This window comes from Pocillopora damicornis, chromosome 1 (genome assembly GCF_964200805.1).
Source record: "Pocillopora damicornis chromosome 1, jaPocDami1.2, whole genome shotgun sequence".
Taxonomy (NCBI): domain Eukaryota; kingdom Metazoa; phylum Cnidaria; class Anthozoa; order Scleractinia; family Pocilloporidae; genus Pocillopora; species Pocillopora damicornis.
In genome coordinates this window covers 31,552,307-31,575,606 of record NC_142670.1, presented here as the reverse complement: position 1 = coordinate 31,575,606, position 23,300 = coordinate 31,552,307, and the positions used below count along the sequence as shown (strand labels likewise).

Genomic DNA, 23,300 nt, shown 5'->3' with positions numbered 1-23,300 from the left:
GCGAATCTATTTTATTGAGACCAAATCGGAAAAACAAAACCGTGAAACAGGAACTTGAGGAACTTTGTACAGAAGAGAATTTGAACCCGGAATTTTGGGCTTTCAGTCGTGTAGGAGCACAGGCAGCCCAAGCTCACGTCTCGAGAAAAAGCCAACGATTAATTCATGAACGCGTCACGCGTTGTGTGACTCGGTGTTAAGTTATGAGAGGAACCGTTGAAAATTTGAACACGTCACAAGGAATAGTATGATGAACAAAATATGGTCGATTTACAACGATAAATATTTCGAAATATGAATATTTTACGCGTAAAATCAATAACACTTACTCACATCCTGTGTGTTCGTTGTAGTTTCTGGCGATTTCTGTCGTTTCAAGTTTGCTTTACCATCACTGTTATTTCTTTCCTAAAATATTCATATTTCGAAATATTTATCGTTGTAAATCGACCATATTTCGTTCCTCATACTATTCCTTATAGCATGTTAAAATTTTCAACGGTTCTTCTCGTAACTTAACACACACAACATGTGACGCGTTCATGAATAAATCGTTGGCTTTTTCTCAAGACGTGAGCTAGATTCTCTTTGAAATCTGATGTTCAACGATGGTGAATAAATTAAATTTTTCTGTCACGCAACATCTTACTTTGGCGGGTTGTTACCGAAAAAAAAAAAAGAAACAATCCGAGCATTTGAAGTATAGGCGAATCTCCATAACTCGAGCCTTCTAGGGAAATTAAGAAAGGTTCGAGTTATCCGTGTTTAAGTTCTTTGTAGTTGAAAACAAAGAACCGGAAATGAGGGAAGAACGGTGTTCACTGTTTTTTCCTATTTTCAAAGTTTATATTTTAATCCAATTTGATTAAAGAGAAGTCGAGTGGAAAAAGAACACTAAGCCACTGCAGAAATATCACAACGTTACGTGAGTGATTTGGTCTGCAGTTTATTGTTTGTTTTGTTTAGTCACGTTTTGACAGACGTGGTTCGACTTTGTACGAGTCACCAGACGTGGGTAAAAATATACAAGGAATGAAGGAAAGGGAAATGGAAATTGCTTCGAGTTAGAGGGAGATTTGAGATATCGAGGGTTCGAATTATCGAGTGTAATACTGCAGCAAAAGTACACGTATGGCGGAAATCTAGGGGAAACCGAGTTTGGTTGGAGTTAGCGCGAGGTTTGAGTTAGCGAAGGTTCGAGTCATGATCGGGAATCGACCGCAAGTCCAAAAGTCTCCCTAGCTTATATCTCTCTTTATTCTCACTGCACATCCTCTTGGCGGTGTGTTCATGTTACAAGGAGGAATTATTTATTACTGAGCCATTACTAGGAGCTCGTATGATACTGATGGTTGACAAAGGGGTAAGTTCTATAGAGTACAACGATTGAGATCAAAGGTTAAAGAAAGACGTGACTCAACAAAAAGATTACTGCTTAGTTTGATCAGTGAGAGGTGGAAACCAACAGTGCAGTTGTGTGTGAAGTGTTGGAGATGAAGTTCTGAGTATGGCTGCGTCGAGCTATACAAGGAAATTTTAATTGACCCTACCGACAAGAAGGAAAAAGTCTTCTAGCCCCCGGTTCTCGATTTCCTCAGCGCTAGCTATTTGGTTTGTCGCGCAAGAAACATTTAAATTATATTTTGGGAAGAGCGCTGCGTTAACTACGTGATTCAAGCAGAAAGAGGTGGCAGGCATATAGCGTAAAACACGCGCGTCTTTATTTGAAATCACATTCCTTCGTTAGAATTCCTTGATCATTGTGCAAGAATATCTCACTTAAGAATATTGAATGACTTTGGCTCACCTGTGATAACTTAAGTCCGATACACCAGACTTTGTCAGTATAAGAAATGTTCAAATTCATAAATTTTACACAGTATAAATAGCCAACAATAGCAGTCTTTCAACCCGCCAGAAATTTGCTTTTGGGATAGCTATAGACAATATGCGCTTCCTTAGGACTCTTTAAAATTTCGGTCGAATTCTTTACTGATTTTCCAGGAAAATTTGTAAGTTGTTGAAGCAAAATGTACACTCTTAACGACAAAAGGGTTTACGAATACGGCACATTTCGGCCAGGTGTCGCAAAACCAAACCTCATTTGAACTTAAAGGTAATGACAAAGACCTCGTACAGGCGCTTTAAGCTCTCATCTCAACTCAAGTTGATCGAAAATTAAATTATTGATTTATTCATGAAAGCGTTTTGCGTTGTAACAATTTAGAGAGCGACGTGCTTCGTTAGACGCAGTACAAGGAAAGAAATATCATCGACTGAGAACGCCATATATTATGAAATATGAACATTTCCACCTAAGACGAACAAAATTTCACTGGCTTGGACTTTCTCTGCCACCAATGTCAGGCAAAGTTTACCACAATCCAAAAGCACACTCCAAAGTGAATCTACCGTATTTATCTCACGAGTAAAATGCAAATTGCTTGCATTACTCTAATTTCTAAGTCGACGATCTTTCATTCCTCAACGTCTTCTGAAGCACTAAAATGTTCAACGTTTCCTCCGCTTAACCAACAGCGAGTTCATTTCCCGTTAAATAACATTATATACACTGACAATCGTTTCTTTTTTTTTTTTGCATTATGTTTCGAAGAAGTTGCAATGTCGACCTTTTCACTACCAGAAGTGACCGAATGAAATTTCACGCCTAGTAAAATCATACATTTTTCAAACAGAAAGGTGATGACGAAAGATATACATCAATTGAAGAATATTGTTTGATTTAACACTAATCGAAAATTTTAAGAAATATAAGCCAGACACAGTGGAGGACTAGAATTAATATCGAAGGAATGAAATAGTTTAGTATAGTAAGTAAAAGGGACATGAGTCCCCCCTCTAGCATAGCAAATGAAATCTCAAATTTATCACTCGGAAAAATTATCCCCGTAGGGGAGGGGCTACCCTGACGGCTTTCTCCCTTCTGCGATTCTCTTTTTTTTAAACTAAAATTAGGGGGTGGGGGCCCGGGCCCCTCCCCTAGATCCGCCACTGCCTTAATTCTGGGCGGAAATGAAAACCTGAAGTCGCTAAATAACAGACGTTTATGTGACTGGGAATGGAGCGTGAAGCCTCATTTAGCTCCAATTTTTTCCCTAAAATTCTTTGCCGCTTTTTTGAAAAGGGTCTACTGAATGTCCATGTCCAAATCAAATTTAATTTTAACTTTCAAGCAGCTGTCCGTTGCATAGGTTTTATGAAAAGTACCACGTTGATGCTTTGACAGTCAGTATTTTGGTTCTTACACGTAGCCTACAGTTTAGTTTCTCTTACGGAAATTTCGTCCAAATCTTTTCCTTCTTGCTCTTCGCCTTCAAAGTACATTTGAATCTCCTCAAGCGATTTTCCTTTCGTTTCCGGGACATAGAAGTAGACGAAAAGCACAGCGAGAAACGCGAGACTTCCAAAGAACCAGAACGTCCCCGCGATGGTGAGTCCGTCGATGAGCACGTCAAATGAAAGAGTGACAAGAAAGGAGCAAAACCAGTTGAAGAAAGTGGCAATACCACTGGCAACTCCTTTGGCTTTCACGGGGAATATCTCACTCATAATGAGCCAGGTACAGGGACCCCAAGCCATTGCAAATCCAACGATATACACGGCGATGCTTGTTACAGCCACCCACGAAATGTCAGGGCCACCATAGGCTATGTCGGTATCTGGTACGGAATTGATTGTAACGAAGAAGTAGAAACCCATACTGAAGCAGCTGACACACATTCCGACGCCGCCGATTAAAAGCAAGAAGCGCCTACCACCGCGATCGATCAAGAGGATGGACACGACAGCAGCGACAAGTTGGATGATACCTATCAAGATCGATACCATGGTACTGTTGTCTTGGAAACCAGCGTTTTCGAAAATCGTGGCACAGTAGAACATGACTGCGTTGATCCCAGTACTTTGTTGGAAGAAGTGGAGGGTCATGCTGATCATAAAAGGCCGGAGAAAACTGGGTTTGGTGAATTCTTTGATTGACATCTTCTCCTTAATATCTGTTGGAATAAATTAGAATTAACTGCTGTCTTTAAACCAATATCAAAGCAACTCTACTGTTTGTAATATGCGATATCTTCACCAAGCACATAGAATTCGTCATGGCGGAAGGCTCTATCAACTTGGCAATTTTACCTTCTTGAATAAAATCTCTTTACTAACATTAATGAAATTAGTCTACTTTTAAGGGAGCAAGCTTTATCCACTCTGTTAAAATTTGAAATGCCTTTTACATGTACCAAGTACAGCACTAAAACATTCTCATTATGGGCAGTTTTCATAAATGATCTTTCCCAGGAGACTTAATACCTCGGGTTTATAAAACAACTTTGAAGGGGTAAACTTGGATTGCGCCCATGAAGAGTTTTTTCATGCTTTCTCAAGATGAAATGAATTACAGTGTATTGGTAAAATGTACATCACGAAGATAACAATGTAACCAGATAAAATAATTTTACGTACTCAAACTATCCTTGATTTCGACAATCTCGTTCTCAATCTCAGCATATTTTCCACGAAGCCATCTTAGAGTCTTATAAGCGCGCTCTTCCTTAAGGTGAGCCAGCAACCAGCGAGCTGTTTCTGGCATAAAGAACATCAAAACAAACATACAGGCAGGAGGTCCCACTCCTGCGATGGCGGACCAACGCCAGGAGAGGGCATGGCCGATTATGTAGGATGACAAGATACCAACGACAATTCCAATTTGGTTGAATGCACCAAATGCACCCCGAAGACGACCTGGGGAAGTCTCGGAAATGTAGTTCTAAGAAGGAAAATATGATGCCGTCAGATATCAATTAGACATAAAACATTGCTGCAAAAATGGATTGAAAATTTAACCCCTGAAGCGCCAAGGGTTTGAATGAGTGAACGAACAGATTTTGAGTCAGTTGAAGAATTGAAGAGATTGATGGATCTTACGGAATGAATGGATGAACGACTGAACTAATGAATAAATCATGATGACTTAATGACTAGGAGTATGATCGCATGAATGGATAAGTAATGGGATAGAGCGGAATTAAATCAGTCATATCCCTTCATAAGTAATAGAAACTCTCAAGACTGTATACAGCTTAACTAGAGAGACAAAAATTCGTCAATGACTGTTTTCACGTTTGCACATATTTACTTACTGGTACTATGAGTGACGCCATGCCTACTCCAAGACCTGAAAGGAATCTTCCAGCATGAAGCAAAACTTCATTTGAGCCAAAACCTATCATCAGCCATCCAGCGCTGAAAGGGAGCGCGGTGATCATTAGCGCCAGCTTACGGCCAAAGAAATCGATTACCCATCCACCAAGGGGACCTCCTATCATGGCACCAATGTTCAAAATAGACTGGTGGTAAAAATAACACAAAAAATGAATGATATTTCAGTAATGATATTATTTACAAATAGTCTGCAAGGAAGGCTCTCGTGGCAACGAGCCACAAAGAAGGCATGCGAAAATTGGCGCGGCCAGGCAAGGAAAAAGAAAATAAAGAGAAAAATAGAAATTTCTCTGATCACCACAATCTACGTTTGTCGTTCGCTTGCTCTTTCCAGACTGAAAACAGGCAAATTCACTGAAAATCAGTTTTCAAGTGTTCAAGCCGGGAGAATTTGACAACGGTTTCAGACGATCATAAAACAAAGAACTTGAAAAAGGAACCAGTCCAATTGAAAAAGAAATTTTGATTCAGTCCATTATTTACCCGATAATATTATAATTTCATGTAATATCTATTCAAAAACATGAATATGTTATCTAACTAACAAGTCACGAGCACAAGATCTCAAGCTGCAAAGTTGAACAAAAGAAAGAATTTCATATCTACGGCTGTAGCTCGGCCAACATCATTAAGTTTGTAAAGAGGCCAAAGAAAATGGTGATAAGTGAAAATCAAAAATTAAACAAACTTGATTGGCTTAGATGTACGTGAATGTAATTCGTGTTTTGAAAAAATTAAGGTAGCAGCGTGATCGAATGTACACGTATCTCTCTCTCCTTAGCAAGACGCATTGGTACATTTCAATAACGTTTATATCTGTACATTCTTTTAGCATACTGGCCTTACTGTTATTATGTAGCAGAATACTGCCATCCGTAAGACAAAACCAAGCTTAAAATCAAAAGTTCTTCATGTAGCTGCAATCCCTTTACACTCCTGAAGTTTCAATGTCTGTGGGCCATGTTTGGCGAGAAAACTTCATAAATTTGTCCAAATAAGTGTTCATTTTCTGTTCTTGTTTTGTTGTGGTCTTTCTAAATAACACGCTCATTTAAGAAATAAGAAATCAAAGGAATCAGAACCAAAATCCACAAAGGATGTTCCAAACTCATTTTTCCTCCTAATTTAAAATGGAATTTTACACCAAAACATCTAGAACAGTATTGAGAACAAATTCCTTATATATCAGTAGGAGTGTTTGGTGCAATTTGATCACCAATTTTAAAATCAACTCCGCCTCGAGCTAATGACCCCAATTTAGTCTGCGAAAACAAATTTTTGGATTTTAGATCGGTTTACTTTTGGTTTTACAATGATATCCTCGATTTTTTTTAAAAATACGTTTCTGGTTACGATCTTTTAAGAAACCAGAGCAAAGGACCAATGCAAATATATACATTTCCGTTTAAGGGAAATGTTCAATAACAAATATAACAGCCTCTTTGATGATTTTGCTTTGCCATCCTCGGAGTTAAGTGGTTAAATGAGAGGGCTCGCCCTTGCGGCAGAAAGTTAAGTGAGCACTGAAATACGGAGTTTTGCGGTCACGTTTTCTTTTTTGGAAATCTGTGTTCTGATATCTATTGGGGCAATTGTTTTAAGGATCATAAAATCAGTTTAGGAAAAGTCATGGAATGGTAAGGAGAATTATAGAAATTGAATTTCTCAAATGCGGAATAATAATACGTGTACTAAGTGATGATATAACCGCTTATATAGCAGACACATCACGACTGTCATGAGACCGAGAATAAGCGACCTTTTCACCAACATGTTCATTTTGAAATCAATACTAATTCTTTTTTCACACAGCAATCAGATAGGCGATTATTCAGCATTAAAGCTATGATAACTTTTCTTCTCTAAAGAGAGCTAAAGTTCTGATCAAACCGTTTGCTAAGATACAAGTGTTTTCTTTTCCTGTACCTCCCACAAAGTCAAAAATATCATATTAAAAAAAAAAGAAAATTATAATTCGTGCACTTTGCATCTTCCATGTAACCTACACAACAGAAACAATTACTTAGAGCTTAGACATTCGACTAAAAAAGACCCCATTGAAAGGGGAATTCGAAAAAACGTCTCCAAGCGCTCACTTATATGAGTTGCCATTCCTGTCTGTATGCTGTTAACAGCGAAATTGAGACGAACTCGACAAGGTCGCCTTATGCGGTTTAAAATAAATAAGATAACGAATCTAATATGGCATCTTACCCCAAACAATCTGATCCCGTTTTTGTCAAGTAGGACATCTGTACGATTCGGGTTCCCCAGTTGGGTAACTGCTGCGGACGAATAACCCATACAATATCCAAAACTAAAAGGACCAAACGCCGCGACTGAACAAGCGATCAACACGGCCCATAAGCGTTCCTTACTCTTCCTCTGAGGTGGTTTATCACTTAATTGGTTAATGATGTAGGCCCCTTTAGTCATTTTGTCGCGAGTTCAGGCTTAGTAACGGCTATGTTTTCTTTTAACTTTCGCGAACAACCTGTATCGCCGAGAAGTTCGAAGTGATATACTGGAGACAGAGAACCACTACCATCACTATACTACACGCCAATTCACGTGATGTCACCCTGACGTTGGAAAACATTGACCCGATGACCTCTGCGTAATAAAAGGATATGCCACACGTGTTATGATAGAGAATTTAATGTATAGGGGCACGTGAAATTTGGCTACTCCTGGTAACCGTTCTATTTAGCTCTTCAAATTTTCTGGTCAGTCCACACATTTTGAATTTTCATCTCACGTGTGACCTATTTGACCCACTTGATTCTTTTGAAAGCGGCAGCTCGCTACACGCGTCTGTGCATAAATTTGGTGTAATATGCACGCGATTAAATCAAATCTTTTTCATCTTGATAGAGAGAAGGAGGGTTTTGGGGAACTCCCACCTCAGCGCAGGACATGAAACTGTAAGAATTTCAGGTTATTTCATAAAATAACACCTTGTCTTGACAAAAAAGGGAATCACATGAAGCGGCTGACCGTCCCACCCTCGCTCCTTAATACACGGATTGTATAGTTAAAGCACCCTCTAAAATGGAACCTGGACTAACGACACTTTTATTTAATATCTCTCTTGGTTTTTTTTTTTCGCTTTCGTTTTATTTGCTTGTTTGTCTTTTTTTTTTTCCTTCTAAGATCAGCGGAATTTTGTTTATATGTATTTGTTTTTGTGTTCCCAATGCCCAACTGATCGATTCATATTTTGAAATGCAAACTGGTTTACATATTGTTCAATTCATATCAAGAGATGTAAACTAAAAAATAAAAAAGAAGAGTTTATTGTACCAAGGTGTGAACTATGGGTCTCTCAACGCTATTGTTCATAAAATGACAATGTGCAGTGTGGACACATTTGCCGAAAGTCGAAAGTTTGCTTGCAAATCATTTGTCAGAGATGGCCAAGGGCTGGTTTGAGGCGATCGTGTAGGGTTTTGAAATAGTATTTATGTGGAATTTGAAACACATGAAGTATACATTTGTAACCCTTTTTTCAAGAAAACTTCGTAATCAATTCATCTTTTCGGCGTTAGATTTCACTTGTCTTTTGATGTAATCAAACCGCGAAAGTTTAGTCAACCACCTACTGCCCGTGTGCGAACTTCGGCTTCAGCATTTTGTTTTAAATAATTTCCTTCTGCCATATTAAGCAACTTGTTATTTTGAAGCGTTTGATTATTTCATGACACAACGCCTTCTGTTACATTCTACTTTAGCGGTAGCGAAATAATGATTTGTTTGACAGTAGAATTTTATTTACGACAAAATGCCGAAGCTGAAGTTCGGGGTTGACTCAATGTTTGTTTACACTGAAAGTCACGTGACACTACACGTGAAATCTAACACCGAAAGGTTAATTGTTTGACCGACTCTGCCTCAGCAAGAGATCGCCAGGATCACATGTGTTTTTCCTGTGCATAATTTTATGAAGAAATTTTCAGAGTAAATTACCTCCAAAAAAATGGATATCGCCGATATCCATTCCGGGAATAAAGAGTTGTTTGGCTGCAACGTGTTTCTGTTTGTAATCGTCCGATAACAACAAAAGAAACCTGAGCTTTTAGGGAAGAAGCTCACAAACCGACTTACGTAACCACTTGGTTTCCGCAAAGAAACGTGATAAAATTCGTCGCTCATGTGTTCTTCAGTCACGGCTTTGTCCATGTGGTGGCAAATTTGTTCTAAATTTCGTAATATGCAGTCAGTATGAAAACTTTTCCCCGCTGAAGTTTTTTCCCTAGTCTTGTTTTTGCCTCTTTACAGTTTGCCGAATTGACCAGCTGTCAACGTTAGATTTCATTCTAGTCCCCGACAATTTTAATGATCAAAAATAAACACTAAGAAAGGTGAAATCTCTTCTTTCATCTCCCCGGTTTCAACTTTCCCCGCACAACAGCTTGCTTAACACATCATTCCGTTGCCTCCTCTCTCCCTCTCTCCGCTATTAATATTCTTTCTCCCTTTTGCAAGTCATGCCTTAGCATGACTCACGCCGCGATAAGACTATTACGCACGCTTGCGCAATTACGTTTCGAGTTCCATTTGCGCTTCGGTTACCTAAAGAGTCTAAATAATCATTTTCAAATATAATTCATATTTTTCTCTGCTAATGTAACCATGGATCTAAGTAAAAATTTCACAGTATGGATAAGTGAGTACATTAAAAGTGAAAAATAATATTCAGTCATTGAGATAGTGTGTCAATGATTGTCCCGTTCCGTTCGTACAATCTGAACTATTTATTCAGAAACTAGGGCTTTTCACGACGTCATTTTGGATAGTGCAGTGTAAAATTTGATTCTCCATAAGGCCTAAAACAAAAATAAGGCCATCGCTCTGTAGAATTTAAAACACAGCAACATGCAAAAGATTAATAGGCAAGCTAAAACGTTTTTTCTCGTCGCTTCATCCTGTGATGCTGGTAAATAACGCTGTGCCGAAATCGAATAAGGCACCGAGGTAGATATGATTATCATGCATTACCAGATGAAATCACTGCTTACGGCTTTGGAGAGTTGTCTACTGTCAACACCATTCGATTAGGATCGCAAGGCCAAAGATTACCTTCTTTTCCTGTGTCCGAATTTTGTCGTAAATAATTTTCCCCTGTCGTGAATTTTTTTTCGCGCTCAAATTTGACTTCTCTGTTTTATCATAAACGCCTGATAGGAAATTAGTGCCCACGAATCGATGTAGAGTGTGGGCAAGCTTTGATTCCCACACGGAATTTCGTATCGTATCTTACTATCTAGCGATTTTTGTATGCTAAAGTATTCAGCGAAACCAAGTTCAACCTTCAAGAACAGTTCTAGCTTGTCTACAGGCACGGAGGATTTGAAATTTTCATTTGTGGTAATCGCCTCCGCAGTTAAAAAAAATTGTTCTGCCAACTGATCCAAATTTTAAAGACGAAGTCAAAGAGATCGACAATTCATGATATACTTATTCCCAATCCATTCTTCCTGAGGACTGTGAACAATTTTGATGCGTGTGCCAAACATGTCATGTGCCCTGAGGAGCAGCAAATTTCTGGAGGTTTTAACTTTCACATGAATGACCTTAGTGACAATGATACTAAAAAAAAATTCACTACTTGAAACGTTTAGTATTTCTCATCACGTTTCTGGCCCCACTCGTATATCGGGCCATGCCTAAAACACTTGGCTCATCTCTGATGATTTCATTATTCAGTGTAGTATTGGCTTTCCACGACCAGTTATATTACGCAAAAAATTGACTCTCGTGGACTGAAAAGGATCAGCCGCGTTCTCCTTTGATATCGCCTCTCCGGAACAACGTCGATGTACTCTCAGATCGCTTCAACTCGACTCTTATTGACATCTTGTATAGGCATGCCCCACTGAAAACAAGAACTTTAATCAACCGTTCAAACGTGCCGTGGTTTAAAGAAGCTAGCAAACAACGTGTGAACGCCGTCGGCTTGAAAAGATAGCCTACGTGTAGCCGCACACCCCCCCCCCCCCCCCCCTCAAGGTAATGCTCGCGACCTGCTGGTGTATTCTCGTGAAAAGCGCGAGATCTGATATGGCATTTTACTGTTTGGGCCCAGATGTTGTGGTCTCGTGCGAACAGCCTGAGGTCTGATATGATATTTTAAATGTTTGGAACCTGATGTTGTAGGCTCTAATCCGCACGAAAAGCGTGAGGTCTGATATGGTTTATTTGACGTTCAGGAGCTGATATCGTAGTCCCACGTGATGAGTGTGGAGTCTACACGGAATTTTTAATGTCGTGGACATGAGTTTGCAGTTTTGGGCAAAAAGCGTGAAGTCTGCTTCAGTAAATTTAAAGTTTTGAACATGAAATTGTATTCTCGTACCCGCGCGTAGGGTCTGATATGGTATATTTAATGTTAATGACCGGATCTTACAGTCACGTTGCCTTGAGCTAAAAGCGTGAGGGTCTTATCAGTCCGGGATGGTTATTATATTTGATATCCACGTGACGTCTCAACATGGCGACCATTTCGGCAATCGAAGATTTTCGAACCAATTTCGAAATGTTGGCTGTTTATTCCTTATAACTCGTGTACTCAAGAAAGTGGTCATCAAGGAGTGATAGAGGCGAAATTTTGGGCACAGAATTAACAGGACAGTTGAAATGAAACGTTCGATTGAGGCTTGTTTTTCAACTTTGTCTTAAAGTTTAGGTTGGTAAATGAATTTTTCTGGAGTCAAAAGAATTATAGATCTGTTCTTCAATCTATTTTTTCTCGATACAACTGTTAATTATTGCGATGCAAACTGCAGTAAAAAAGTCCATGGGGTGGTCATGATTTACCGCTTAATCAGTCGCCAACCGCCATTTTGTGTTTCGACGATGCTTTTAATCTTTCTGTGTACCATTCGAACATTGTTCTCTAGTTTACGATTTCCTATCTCTGCACTATACTCACTTTGTAAGGAAGCCTTTTAATGCAAAATAGTGGTATATACTGTATTGTAGCATATCCACTGAATGGCTCTTCCTTCATCTGTAAAATTTCAGACTGAATTGTAATTTAGAAAAAGCAGACAACAAATGTTCTTTGCCAAAATCTTGTCAAATTTTGTCTCCGCCAGATTATAAATTTGGTAACCGCATATGCCATTAAAACCACCAACAAAGGGAAAGTTTACGGACCCCCCCAAAAAACACTTCTTAAAAAAAAATACCTGAGAAAAAAAAAAAAGAAAAAACCTAACAAAACAAAAAAAACAAAAACAAAAAAAACAAAACCCAACAACAACAACTAGCATTTTATTCTTGATATCATTGCCTTGACAAGGCAATGATATCAAGAATAAAATGCTAGGAGTGGTACTGGAATTGCCTACTGATGTTGAAACGATATAAAATCAAAATGTTTTGCCAACGTTCTTTACATAGCGACTCTTCAAAGACTTTAACTCAAAGTGTTCCAGCGAAGATCCACTCCACAAACAGAACAACGACAACAGCAACAACCGCAACCCAAACAAAAACGAAACAGCAAAACAAAACATAACATAAAAAAGCAAAAACAAAAACAATTGTGACCAAAACAAAATAAGAAAGGACTCATGTAACTACTATTACTGTAAGACACGTGACATGGATCTAAGCTTATGACTAAAAGTTGCGATGTCCTGGTTCTCTGTATTTGTTGTTACGTTTGTGACAATTTTATCTTTATTGTTTATTATCCATATTAGTCTCCTCCATCTAAAACTCGACTTTTTTCTACTATGATTCAGTTCTTACGTCTTTTCTGTTTGTCTAAATGAACAAACATACTTTTATGATTTCATTACCGGTAACAATTAGCTGTATTAAAATCTACAAACAGCTTGATAACATAATTCGATGCATAACGAGCAGAAAGATTATCACTGGGTTCATTGGTAAGTTCACCACTTTATCCGACCTTTTCGCAGCCGCTACAAATGAGAAGAGGCATCATTAAGATCCACTTGTAATGAAATATAACCCGAAACAGTCATTCACATAGTGCTACTATGATAGTTTTCGCACAAACATTTAAACTGAAACGGATGCAATGATGTAGTGAGTTATTTTACAATAGTCATTCTTTCAGGGGCCAATAGCTAACCGCCAAGTTATAAGTACTGAAATTAGTTTTTCATTTATCACCTTGGATCTATTCAATATTTTCAGTAGATGGGAGCGGCGAAGATGAGATCGGTGAACATGGAGTCCAAAGCAATCAAGAGTCAATGCTTTCTAACGTTTGGTCTTTCATTCAATTTGATCCTGACTTTAGGGTCACTTGCATTCACGTGCTATTCATTGCATCGATTAGATTCTCGTGTGACAACAGTTGAACAGAATGTTTTACTAACAAATCCCTCTGATCAGCTTCTGAGTCGAGTGACTGTTGAACCAACTTCTGCCGAACCACATCCAGGTGGCTCACGAATTAAAGAGACTGTCCGCGATAAAAGAGCTGCGGATAAAGGATCCAGTTGCCGCAAATGTAGACGCGACTGCCCTAATTCGAGTGGTGTAAGTTTTTTTTTTTGTTTGCTCGTTTATCGAATATCATCTTCACAAATGCATAGAGATCTTTTGAGGAAAATTTGAATGACTGGAACATAAACCTGCTTGTTAATCTAAGTTAACCGAAAGAGTAGCAATACAAAAGAACAATTGAGTCGGGGAAATTTTTGATCACAGCCTTATCGCGAATTATCTATAACTAGGGAATACGCCTGGTTTAATCTGCTTCAACGAGAGCGGAACACTTTCTTATGAAGTTGCTTCCTTGATGTAACACACTCTCTCAAGGGCGTCAGTGTTGTGACACTCATAAGTAACGCAGTCTCCGATCCATCAATAGTTTGAATGAGTGCCATCAAGAAAGTGGTAGATGAGGCGGCGAGGATAATTTTATTTAATTCACTTTTATTCCATTACATCTCTTTTAGCGGTGACTTTGGCTTAACAAAGACTCAGTCGCCTACAGAAGACTATCATGCTAAAAGCAACCATCCATAATTTTATGAGAAATAATGCGAGTTATTTTTTTCTCAAAGAAACAGAACTTGACAATGGAAGGAAGCCAGGAGAAGACAGTTTGTGTGGAGGGTAAGTTTCGTGTGACTTTATTTAACGCTTATTTCAACAGCGTTTATAAGCCACTTATTGGCAGTTTCGGTTTTAGCATTGGTTGTATTTCTACTCACGGGGCTGCTGTGGGAAAAAACTCTTGACTTTTAGTTACCGGAAATGTGGCGCTAATATAACAGTGCATCTTTAGGAATCGTTACGTCAAATGTTATCGAAGAGGTTTCTGACAGCCATTAAGCCAGTTTGGCATGCAAGGGACAAAACCAACGAAAGGATAAGATGGAAAGAAAGAATTAACCTAACAGAATCATTTATTCTCAGCAAATGGAAATTGTCAGCATATCGCGATGGCTTTCTTATAATGTCATTGACATTAAATGCTCCTCGTATTTCTCTAGTTTCATGAATGCCATATAGCACCTGAAAGGGTAAATAGAGCATTATGAGAAAAAGTGGAAAAAGAGGTCATCTGAAGGAGAGTAATGCAAAGAGGATAAAAAAAACCAAAATTTTCATGATTTTCTTTCTTTTAATGACAACCATATCATTTATTGGCCGTCTGTTACCGTGTGTTCCTTTCAGCGGATCTTGTAGGACCTCGAGGCCCGCCTGGACCACCAGGAACTCCTGGCTTACCAGGTTCCCAAGGCTCCCCTGGAAAAAATGGAAAACGGGGACGAAGAGGAACAAAAGGCCCGCCGGGTCCCCAAGGAAAACGGGGTGTCCGAGGTTTGCCTGGACCCCCTGGAAAGTCGGCACAACTTAAAACAAATCGTAACGGAGGAAATCAGTTAGGTAATAAAATGTACTTCTTAACCTATATCAGAACGGAAGGACTTGAAATATTAATTTTCTTTAGCACTTTAAAGCTAAAACGTGTCCAAATACAAAGTTCTTGGCACAATAACACGAACACTAGCTTTACGAAATTTACAAGTCTTAATTGGTCTATCTTCATGTCAGGCCACACAGTCCATTTCCGTGATAAGAACCAATCAACTGTTACTCGTACTTCTCTAAATTTTCAAACTTAATGCAATAGCAGAAGAAAGTCACTTTATTTTTCAGAAAAACCATACTTTGTTAAAAAGCCTCCCACCTCTGTGACGGTTAAAGAGAAAGAAACGGTCACATTGCCTTGTGAAGCAAATGGCTTTCCTCAACCTGTAATCACGTGGTATAAAGATGAACGCTCAATAGAAGAAGACAGAAAGCATTTCGGGAAGAAAGATCTGATATTGAAAGAAAGCCAGTTCAAGGATCGCGGTTTGTTCACCTGTAAAGCTGAGAATCTTTTAGGAATAGCTGAGGTATCAACTAATGTCACTGTTAAAGGTAAGAATGTGTAATCAATGAATCTCTTTTGCGAATTTTTATAACTCTAATTTCGTTTGGTTATTGGAAACCAACCTATTCGATACCTTTGTGTCATTTAACTTCTCTATTATCTTTTCGTTATAAAAAGTTGTGCGCGAAAATGAATGATACATTCTCATAAAACGATTTTAAATTTAGGGTAGAGTTTATGAATTACTGACATTATTACTTATTGATCCACTTCTTCAAAATCAAAAAGTCAAAATGAATCTCGGTTTTAACGTATATCGAAGTTTCTCTCTTTGATTAATTTGTCATTTCTGTTGATTTTCAGTTCCTACCAAATTTGTTACCAGACCAAAGAAATCTGTGGTTGCCTACAAAACATGGGACACTGTTCTCAAATGTGAAATTTTTGGCTACCCCTCCCCTGTGATAACATGGACAAGATCACTGAGACAGCTTCCGATCAACAGACATGTCATTGACGGTAATCAACTTACGATTAAAAACACTACCAGCGACGATGATGGTGCTTATGTTTGTCAAGGAAGTAATCAGTTAGGAAATGTCATGGCTGTAATATGGATAATCGTGAGAGATGTTGGTAAGTGAATCAAGTCATTGTAGTCTCCTCAAAAACTGGTCAAAGAATCAACTAAAACAATAACAACATAAAAAAGGGGGTTGTGATTACATCTAAAGGTGCGTAAGTTTGCTAAATTTTTGTTTAAAAAGTTTGCTTTCTCTTACCCATTTCTTTAAGTGAATCCTCATATTGTATCCAGACCTGCCAATGAGATTCAAGTGCAAAAACTTGGTGATACTGTGAGGCTGAACTGTTCTGCTGGTGGCTCACCGCTTCCTAAGATCATGTGGCTTAAGGATGGTCGAATAGTTCATTCTCTAGTTGTACATGGAGGCATTTTCTTGACCAAGAGTGAACTCACCATTAATCACTTCAAGCCAACAGACGCTGGGATGTACACATGTCTATTTTACAATAGGAAAAATGCCACAGCAGATGCCGAAACAAATCTTAGTATGTTTTTGTTGTGTTACTGATGTAGAGTCCGAGTGTTTTGAATAATCAAATGTAAGGTTTCCATGATTTTTCTAAAAATTAAATTTTAGATTCGCTGCATTTATTAGCTACGTCATTGTCTTTTTCTTCTGTTGAATAACAGCAGGATATAACTTGAATAAGCAGAGCAATCTATTAAGCAGAGAGTTTAACACGGCCTTCAATAATACACTCTGTTTTCTAATCTTCGATTCCTATATCTAGCGACTACAAGAGGCTGGAAAAACTGTAATATAAAGAAAATTTGTGCAAATGTATTTCTTTAACTAAATGGGTATAGAGTTGTGTTTCGTTATCGTTCAATTGTGGCATTTCAATGTCTTTTATATTTGTTGCCTGGATTTTTATGTTAAGCTCTTGTCAACTGTGGTGATCCTGGTTCTCCATCAAATGGATACAAACATGGCTCACGATATTGGACTGGTGAATCTGTGTCGTTCATTTGTGATCCACAATATCACTTGACTGGTCCAGCTACTAGGACGTGTTTACCCTCTGGTAAATGGAGTGGAACACAGCCTTCATGTAAGGAATCCTATAAAATGATTATAACAAAAATTATACTTGAGAACCAATTTGTTTAATAACGGCTTCGAACAAATGGGGACCAAACTAAGTAAGTCTAAAAGTTAAGGCTGTGCAGCAACGTCTAATATCCATCATTGAAAAAAAAAAGAGATTTTAACAGTAGATTCCCAAAGGTTACAACTCTGATTGTGAAATGATTTTCTTACTTAAGGTCGCCGAATGTGCCCCGCCTTGGAAAATCCAGAGCACGGTTTCATTCATGGAAATCATTTTTGGGAAGGAGAGAATGTATATTTCAGCTGCAAGCCTGGTTATTGGCTGAATGGATCATCAGATCGTCACTGCTCGTTGAATGGTACTTGGACTGAAGAAAAACCTAGGTGCATCGTACCTGGTAAATATAATAAAGCTTGATGGTTTCAATATGTTTTGTTTGCAGTTGTGCGGCTTATCCTCCAAATGAGATTTATGGTAAGTAACTAGAGGGGTAACTAAATAGAGGCTAACAGAATATGACCAAAGATACAAAAATCAATGATCAAACAGACAGATGACCATATCAAAGAAGCCATTTCAATCAAAACACTAAAAATTCCATGTTGCAATTATTATACGTAAAGAGTTAAATCTTTTGAGAAGCTTGCTTACACATACTATTCAGGAAAATGTAATATAATTTTTATCACATAAACTGCGGTGTTATACAAAGATTTCCGGCCCTGAGAAAAGCCGTAACAACACACGTGAAAAAATATCTAATTTTTTCATGTGTGTTGATATAGCCAATCAGCTGCTTATACGTCACTCGCCCTTGGCGTCACTCGGTCAGGTTGATGAATGAGCGGCAGAGCCTTTACGATTCGGAGGTTTCTCGAATTATGGCGGCTAAAACACTAAAAAATCCGTATCGCTGGCAGACAATGAGGTTCAAACTTTCCTAGAAGGGGAAGAAAACCAATATGCTAAAAGAAAAACCGAAAGTTGCGTATTCAGTGGCTTTGGTGTAAGCATTTCTCTCGTCTGAGAATGAAAATCGACAACTGGAAGATTTGCTACTAGCCGATTTTGGCCGTTTACCTGACTTCTTCTGTCGGTAAGGACAAATTCAACAAATGAGAATTTTTTAAATTGAAAATTACGACCATTATTGTTTTTGTAATCATGGTTCAACGCATTTTTCCATCTTAAGAGTCAGCGCCAACGCACTATACGATTATTATTCGAGGATTGCCGATTCATTTATTTTCATTCATTGATGAAGTCGGCTTTTCTTCCCAAAAAAGGGCTATTGTGTTTATATGATAAACAGAATAATACATGGTTCAACTCGACATCTCACTCGTGAGCTATCGTGTCGAAGAGAAGAGAAATTCCATATCTACGAACGCCCATGTATTATTCCCTATGTATGATATAATATTTAATTATGATATTTTAATATTGATTATAATTTTAAAATAATATTTTAATTCTTATTCAAGCTTAATCGGGCTAACTGGCGAAAGTTCGACTATGATGAAAACGTTAAACTGAGGATGTTAAAGAAAAACTTTATTCTTTCCTTATTTTAAAGAAATTACCATGCAATCAGGCATCCTCCAGAGCAGTGGGTTCTTCCACTACAATATTCTCAGGAGATTTTTGGAGCTAGCGGTTGGTATTAATCCGTCTTGGAAGCTGTGTTACCGAGCCTCCCTTCACGGCTGGGGAGCAAATAGGTTTCACGGTCTCTGTGATGGAAAGACACACACTGTTACTTTGATAAAGAGAGGTGCATTCGTGTTTGGAGGATATACAGATATTGCTTGGGGTGAGAACATACTATACGAATAAAAGGCTTGCGTTCATTTTTGACGTTTCAAGCACTCTAAGAAGATAATTATAGCCCCGCCTTTACCTTCTCTAAAAGAGTGCTCAAGCAAAACCAAATTTTAAACTTGTTCATTAAACGCTGGATTTTGTACTCGGATAAGAAAGGAGAATGAATGCGTGCAGCAGCCTGTAAGTTAACGATACCATCTGATCGAGAGGGAATGTAGGCTGTGTAGTAGGCGCTCGGTGGGCGCGCACAGTTGAAGTAGGCGCCAGAAATTACATGCAATAATACATGCAAAACGTATTGAAAAAGCTAGAATTTCTAACAACACAATAAATTATTGGAATCAATGACAAATTAAACGTTGCGGCATCACGAAGACGGATGTTGGAAGTAATACGACTGAAGTCTATATTTTAAATCATATTTTATCATACGCAGGAAATTTCGACGGTCTCTTCGGCATTGAGAAAAACTCAGATGTGATACAAATCATTCCCCCGTTGCGTCCCTTCCCATCCCCTAAATAAGTTATTGATTCCATTTTCTTCTATTCGCACGTAATCTGCAGATGTTGTTGTGATTCTTTTATCCACTTATTGCCTGTTCTATCGCCCCACCCATTACTCTTTTCCGTGATGTATTGAAAATTTATCTCCTCAGAGCTATTTTCAACCCATTTACTTCCACCGACGTAGTACTTGTCAATTGCTCCTCTCAAATCTCAGTAGAAAGTTCAAAAGAATGATAAGCATTGATGGGTTACCAAGTTTCCTTAGAGTTAGCGGTACACTGCAAGCTCCGCCAATAATTAAGAGTTTGATAACTGTTTTGCAATTTTACACACTGTCATTATAATTTGCAAAGGTTTATTCGTGGTTGGACGATAAACAGACATAGTTTGGGATAAGAATTTATTACCAACAGATCTCATTTGATGGAACGGCGGTTTCTGTAGCAATTAAAACGAAAATCTCAATTTGTACAACTTTACACTCAGCAGGTAAAAAAATTACTCTCCGCGTCATCTATGCCTGGTTTACAGCTTCGGAAAGATTTCTTAGCTGCTGCATCATTACACATCACTCAACCATCAATTATAATATTAAGGCCGGAGGCTGCTGGTAGCAGGTTTGAAATCTGGCTGAAAGTGCTGATAGAAAAGCTTATAGAGAAGCCATGCAAATTAAACGACCTTGAAATACGTTTGAAATTAGATTTTGTTACAGAAATGAAAAGCCGGTGTAAAGAGATTGAAATGATTTGCAAATATTTGCTTTACACCTTATTGTAAACTTATATTTAATCCGAATGATCGTTGAAAGCTTTCGCAGTATTGCATAAAAGCAAGGACTCATATCCTAAGTCTTCAATCAGATTTAGCGGGAAATATTTGCGTAGTTGGGGCAAACAGGACTTGCGCATATCTTTTTTTTCAGTGATGATTCTGTTAGTAAACTAATTATAAAATAGGAACCGAAATTGAACAAGGTAATCATCGTTGAGATAGGTTTTAATTTTGTGAATCAAGGCTTGCTCACGTTCTTAATCGATTTGTGGCCACTAATTTCCTTTCACACGTGGATTTATTTGACAATCTACGCGCTTAACCCCCTGAAAATACCTGATATGCTATATCACTGTAAACAGAAGTAGTTTGAATATTCCATGCCGCAACGCCTCCTTTTACATTCTTCGCTTCTACTCTTGTGGTAGCGAAATGACAACTTGGTTGATAAGTCCTTTTTTGGCCTGGAAACGCTTCAAGGCAGAAGTTAATTATTTACGACAAAATTACGAAGCCGAAATTCAGACACGGGTAGTGGGTGATTGACTCAACGTCCGAACTTTCGCAGTTTGTTTACATCAAAAGTCGCGTGGCACGAGAAACCTGAGGTAGCCGGCAGATCAGGCGTAATATTTTGGCGAATGAGTGCTTAGGGGAGAGAAAGAAATCCATACCAAGAGTGTGAGCGACGGTCAAAAATAAGGAGAGGGATGGGGTGGGGGAGAGAAATACACTGCTCCGTCCTCTCTTGTCTAGATATATTTTAGTGAGAACGGAACGCATCTTCATATTGAATGACATCCAAACTACTTCCTCAGTGTAACGCACTCTATCTTGTCCTTCGGTATACTTGAATGCCTGAGCCACTTCTAAGCGATTTAATTTCAGATCGAATAATCCTTTTAAGAATTTGGGATGCGGGCATTTATTTTGCACAATTGTGTCTTAATCGTTTTTCTTTGCTATTTTTTTCCCATTGCCCCATTCGGCTGATCTAAATTTTCTGCACCAGTTACGGCATGACAACATATGCGTCTGGTGCGTGTACGAAGGGCGAATAGACGAGTTGTGTTTCTCCACGGCGCTATCTAAGGAGGATCTCAGTGTGGTTAACCGACAACTGTAAAACGGCCAAACATGTCATGTGCCCTGAGGAGAAGGAAATTTTAACTTTCGCGTGGATTACCTCCCTGACAATGATACTGTATGGCCCCACCCATATATCGGGCCATACCTAAAACCACTTTGCACTTTGCTCATCTCTGACCATTTGGGAGTGGGGGGGGGGGGGGGGGGGGGGGCTAACAGGTTGAGATTCCACCGAGCACCCATTGATGTTTGACTTGTCTTCTTTTCCTTTGTCATTTAAACCCCCCTTTCAATTTCAATTAAATATTATTCACTCACGTTTCTATTGTTTTGCAATATCATATTTCCTGGCTCCTTCCCTTTATGCTTTCAAGTTTCTATTACTATTTAGACACTAGTGGTGACCTTAGTTCCAGTTTCAATGGTTCATTTTGCCTCTCATACCAGTGTGCTAATATACTTTTAGTTTTACTCCTTTATGATTCTTTGTCTACCTGTTAAACAGATTCCAGTAGTGGTTGGTCATTCACTTCAAATGCGTTCATATTTTCGCTCATCAATAAAGAAGGACTAGCACCTTTCAAAAGCATGGTGAAGAGACCATCATCCGCAATTTACAGAGGCTCAAGTTATGGTCCGTTATTTGGCGCAGGGAACGACATAAGGATTGCTGATAATGCAAATAGTAACACTAATTCATACACATCGTTTGGGTTCTCCTACTCAGTACCCAGTGGAGTAAAGGACAGATACACAATCCTGGCTGGAACTCAAAAGTTTTCCCCTGATGAGGTGGAGGTGTTTTACCGCAACTGAATCACATGAAATATAGGCCAGTCAAGTAGTCTTGTAATTTACGGAAACAAACAAATAAGAAAAGGTGTGTTTACTTTGCGGTATCGCACATCTATTTGATTCTTCCGCTTCATATTATCAATAGATTCTGATTAGGTGATAGGTTACTTTTACGACTTACAATTCTTATGAGGCAAAAAATAACGTAATTAAAGAGTGGAATAGAGGTTATCATGATATAGTTTCGAGAAAATGTTAATGTCAAGTTTAGTAATACAGGAAAACTTGCGAACTACGTCCTGCAAAAAGTGAACTGTTAATCGCGAGGTCACGTTCTTCGTCGTCTATAAGGAAGACATACTATTTAAACGAAAGATCGCTTAGTGTTGACGCGCATGTACTGTTCAAAGAATAATCCACAATAACGATTTGTCAGTCTTCTCTAGCTTCATGCTGTTCTCATTAATACTCTCACTGTGACTATTGCAGTGAAAGTGGGCTCTTAGCAACCAAGCTTGGTACTTATAACACATACACACGCACAATTTTTTTGACCATATCTATTGAAAAAATATTCAAAAGTATGCTATACTAAACTTAATTTCAAAATATCAAGTGACTTGCGCGAAACAGTGTTCGAGGATTATTATGCACGTGACATTGATGACGAAGGAAGTTTGTGCAGTCACGTGCAAATGGAATTTTATCGGACACCCTCTTTAAGTTTTAGTTCTTTTTATGGGTTGAAATTTTGCTGAGATTTGGCCCATTATTCGTAAAGGGAATGTTTATCAAGCCCAAAAAGTCGTGGAAAGAGTTTGTGTCTTTTTTTTCGTCTGTTTGTTTTTGTTCTCTTCGTTTCTCAGTGTTGCATCGATTAGATTCAGTGTCTTTCTGTTTGCGAGATTTTTTTTCGTAAGAAGGAAAGCAACATCAACAAAAACATTAAAACAAACCAAACAAACAAACAAAAAAACGATGAATACAACCACAGCCAATTAAAACATAACAGAAAAAAAAACAACAACAACGGCAAAAACAAAAGGAATATTAACCAAAAC

The 23,300-nt window shown here is 38.4% G+C and overlaps 2 protein-coding genes across 4 annotated transcripts; one reads left to right on the top strand and one right to left on the bottom strand.

Annotated features, from left to right (window-relative positions):
- Nucleotides 1-1,699: 1,699 nt before the first annotated feature.
- LOC113682421 (solute carrier family 2, facilitated glucose transporter member 8) lies at nt 1,700-7,846 on the bottom strand. Its single transcript, XM_027199591.2, has 4 exons — nt 7,453-7,846; nt 5,157-5,363; nt 4,480-4,783; nt 1,700-4,016 (listed from the first exon to the last, which is right to left on the bottom strand). Exons 1-4 carry the CDS (start codon nt 7,672-7,674, stop codon nt 3,274-3,276), a joined length of 1,476 nt encoding a protein of 491 aa, XP_027055392.2. The 5' UTR covers nt 7,675-7,846; the 3' UTR covers nt 1,700-3,273.
- Nucleotides 7,847-7,960: 114 nt separating this feature from the next.
- Nucleotides 7,961-22,684, top strand: LOC113682234 (uncharacterized). 3 transcript variants are annotated; one of them, XM_089189666.1, is made up of 10 exons: nt 7,961-13,758; nt 14,289-14,340; nt 14,926-15,117; nt 15,391-15,657; nt 15,974-16,246; nt 16,406-16,681; nt 17,078-17,248; nt 17,463-17,645; nt 18,825-19,061; nt 21,950-22,684. In XM_089189666.1, the coding sequence occupies exons 1-10, from the start codon at nt 13,414-13,416 to the stop codon at nt 22,258-22,260; spliced, it is 2,307 nt and encodes a 768-aa protein (XP_089045792.1). In that variant the 5' UTR covers nt 7,961-13,413; the 3' UTR covers nt 22,261-22,684. The 3 variants fall into 3 exon arrangements, with proteins under 3 accessions (XP_089045792.1, XP_089045784.1, XP_089045783.1); XM_089189658.1 differs by having other exon boundaries at nt 14,917-15,117; XM_089189657.1 differs by having other exon boundaries at nt 14,905-15,117.
- The last annotated feature ends 616 nt before the right edge of the window (nt 22,685-23,300 follow it).

Bases quoted from the DNA above. Each gene is read 5' to 3' on its own strand.
- LOC113682421 (XM_027199591.2), bottom strand. From the start codon at position 7,674: ATGACTAAAGGGGCCTACATCATTAACCAATTAAGTGATAAACCACCT. The intron at 4,784-5,156 runs GTAAGTAAATAT...TTTCCTTCTTAG, and splicing joins TGGCGTCACTCATAGTACCA to AACTACATTTCCGAGACTTC. The intron at 4,017-4,479 runs GTACGTAAAATT...TTATTCCAACAG, and splicing joins CGAAATCAAGGATAGTTTGA to ATATTAAGGAGAAGATGTCA.
- LOC113682234 (XM_089189657.1), top strand. From the start codon at position 13,414: ATGGGAGCGGCGAAGATGAGATCGGTGAACATGGAGTCCAAAGCAATC. The intron at 14,341-14,904 runs GTAAGTTTCGTG...TGTTCCTTTCAG, and splicing joins GAAGACAGTTTGTGTGGAGG to CGGATCTTGTAGGACCTCGA. The intron at 15,658-15,973 runs GTAAGAATGTGT...GTTGATTTTCAG, and splicing joins AACTAATGTCACTGTTAAAG to TTCCTACCAAATTTGTTACC.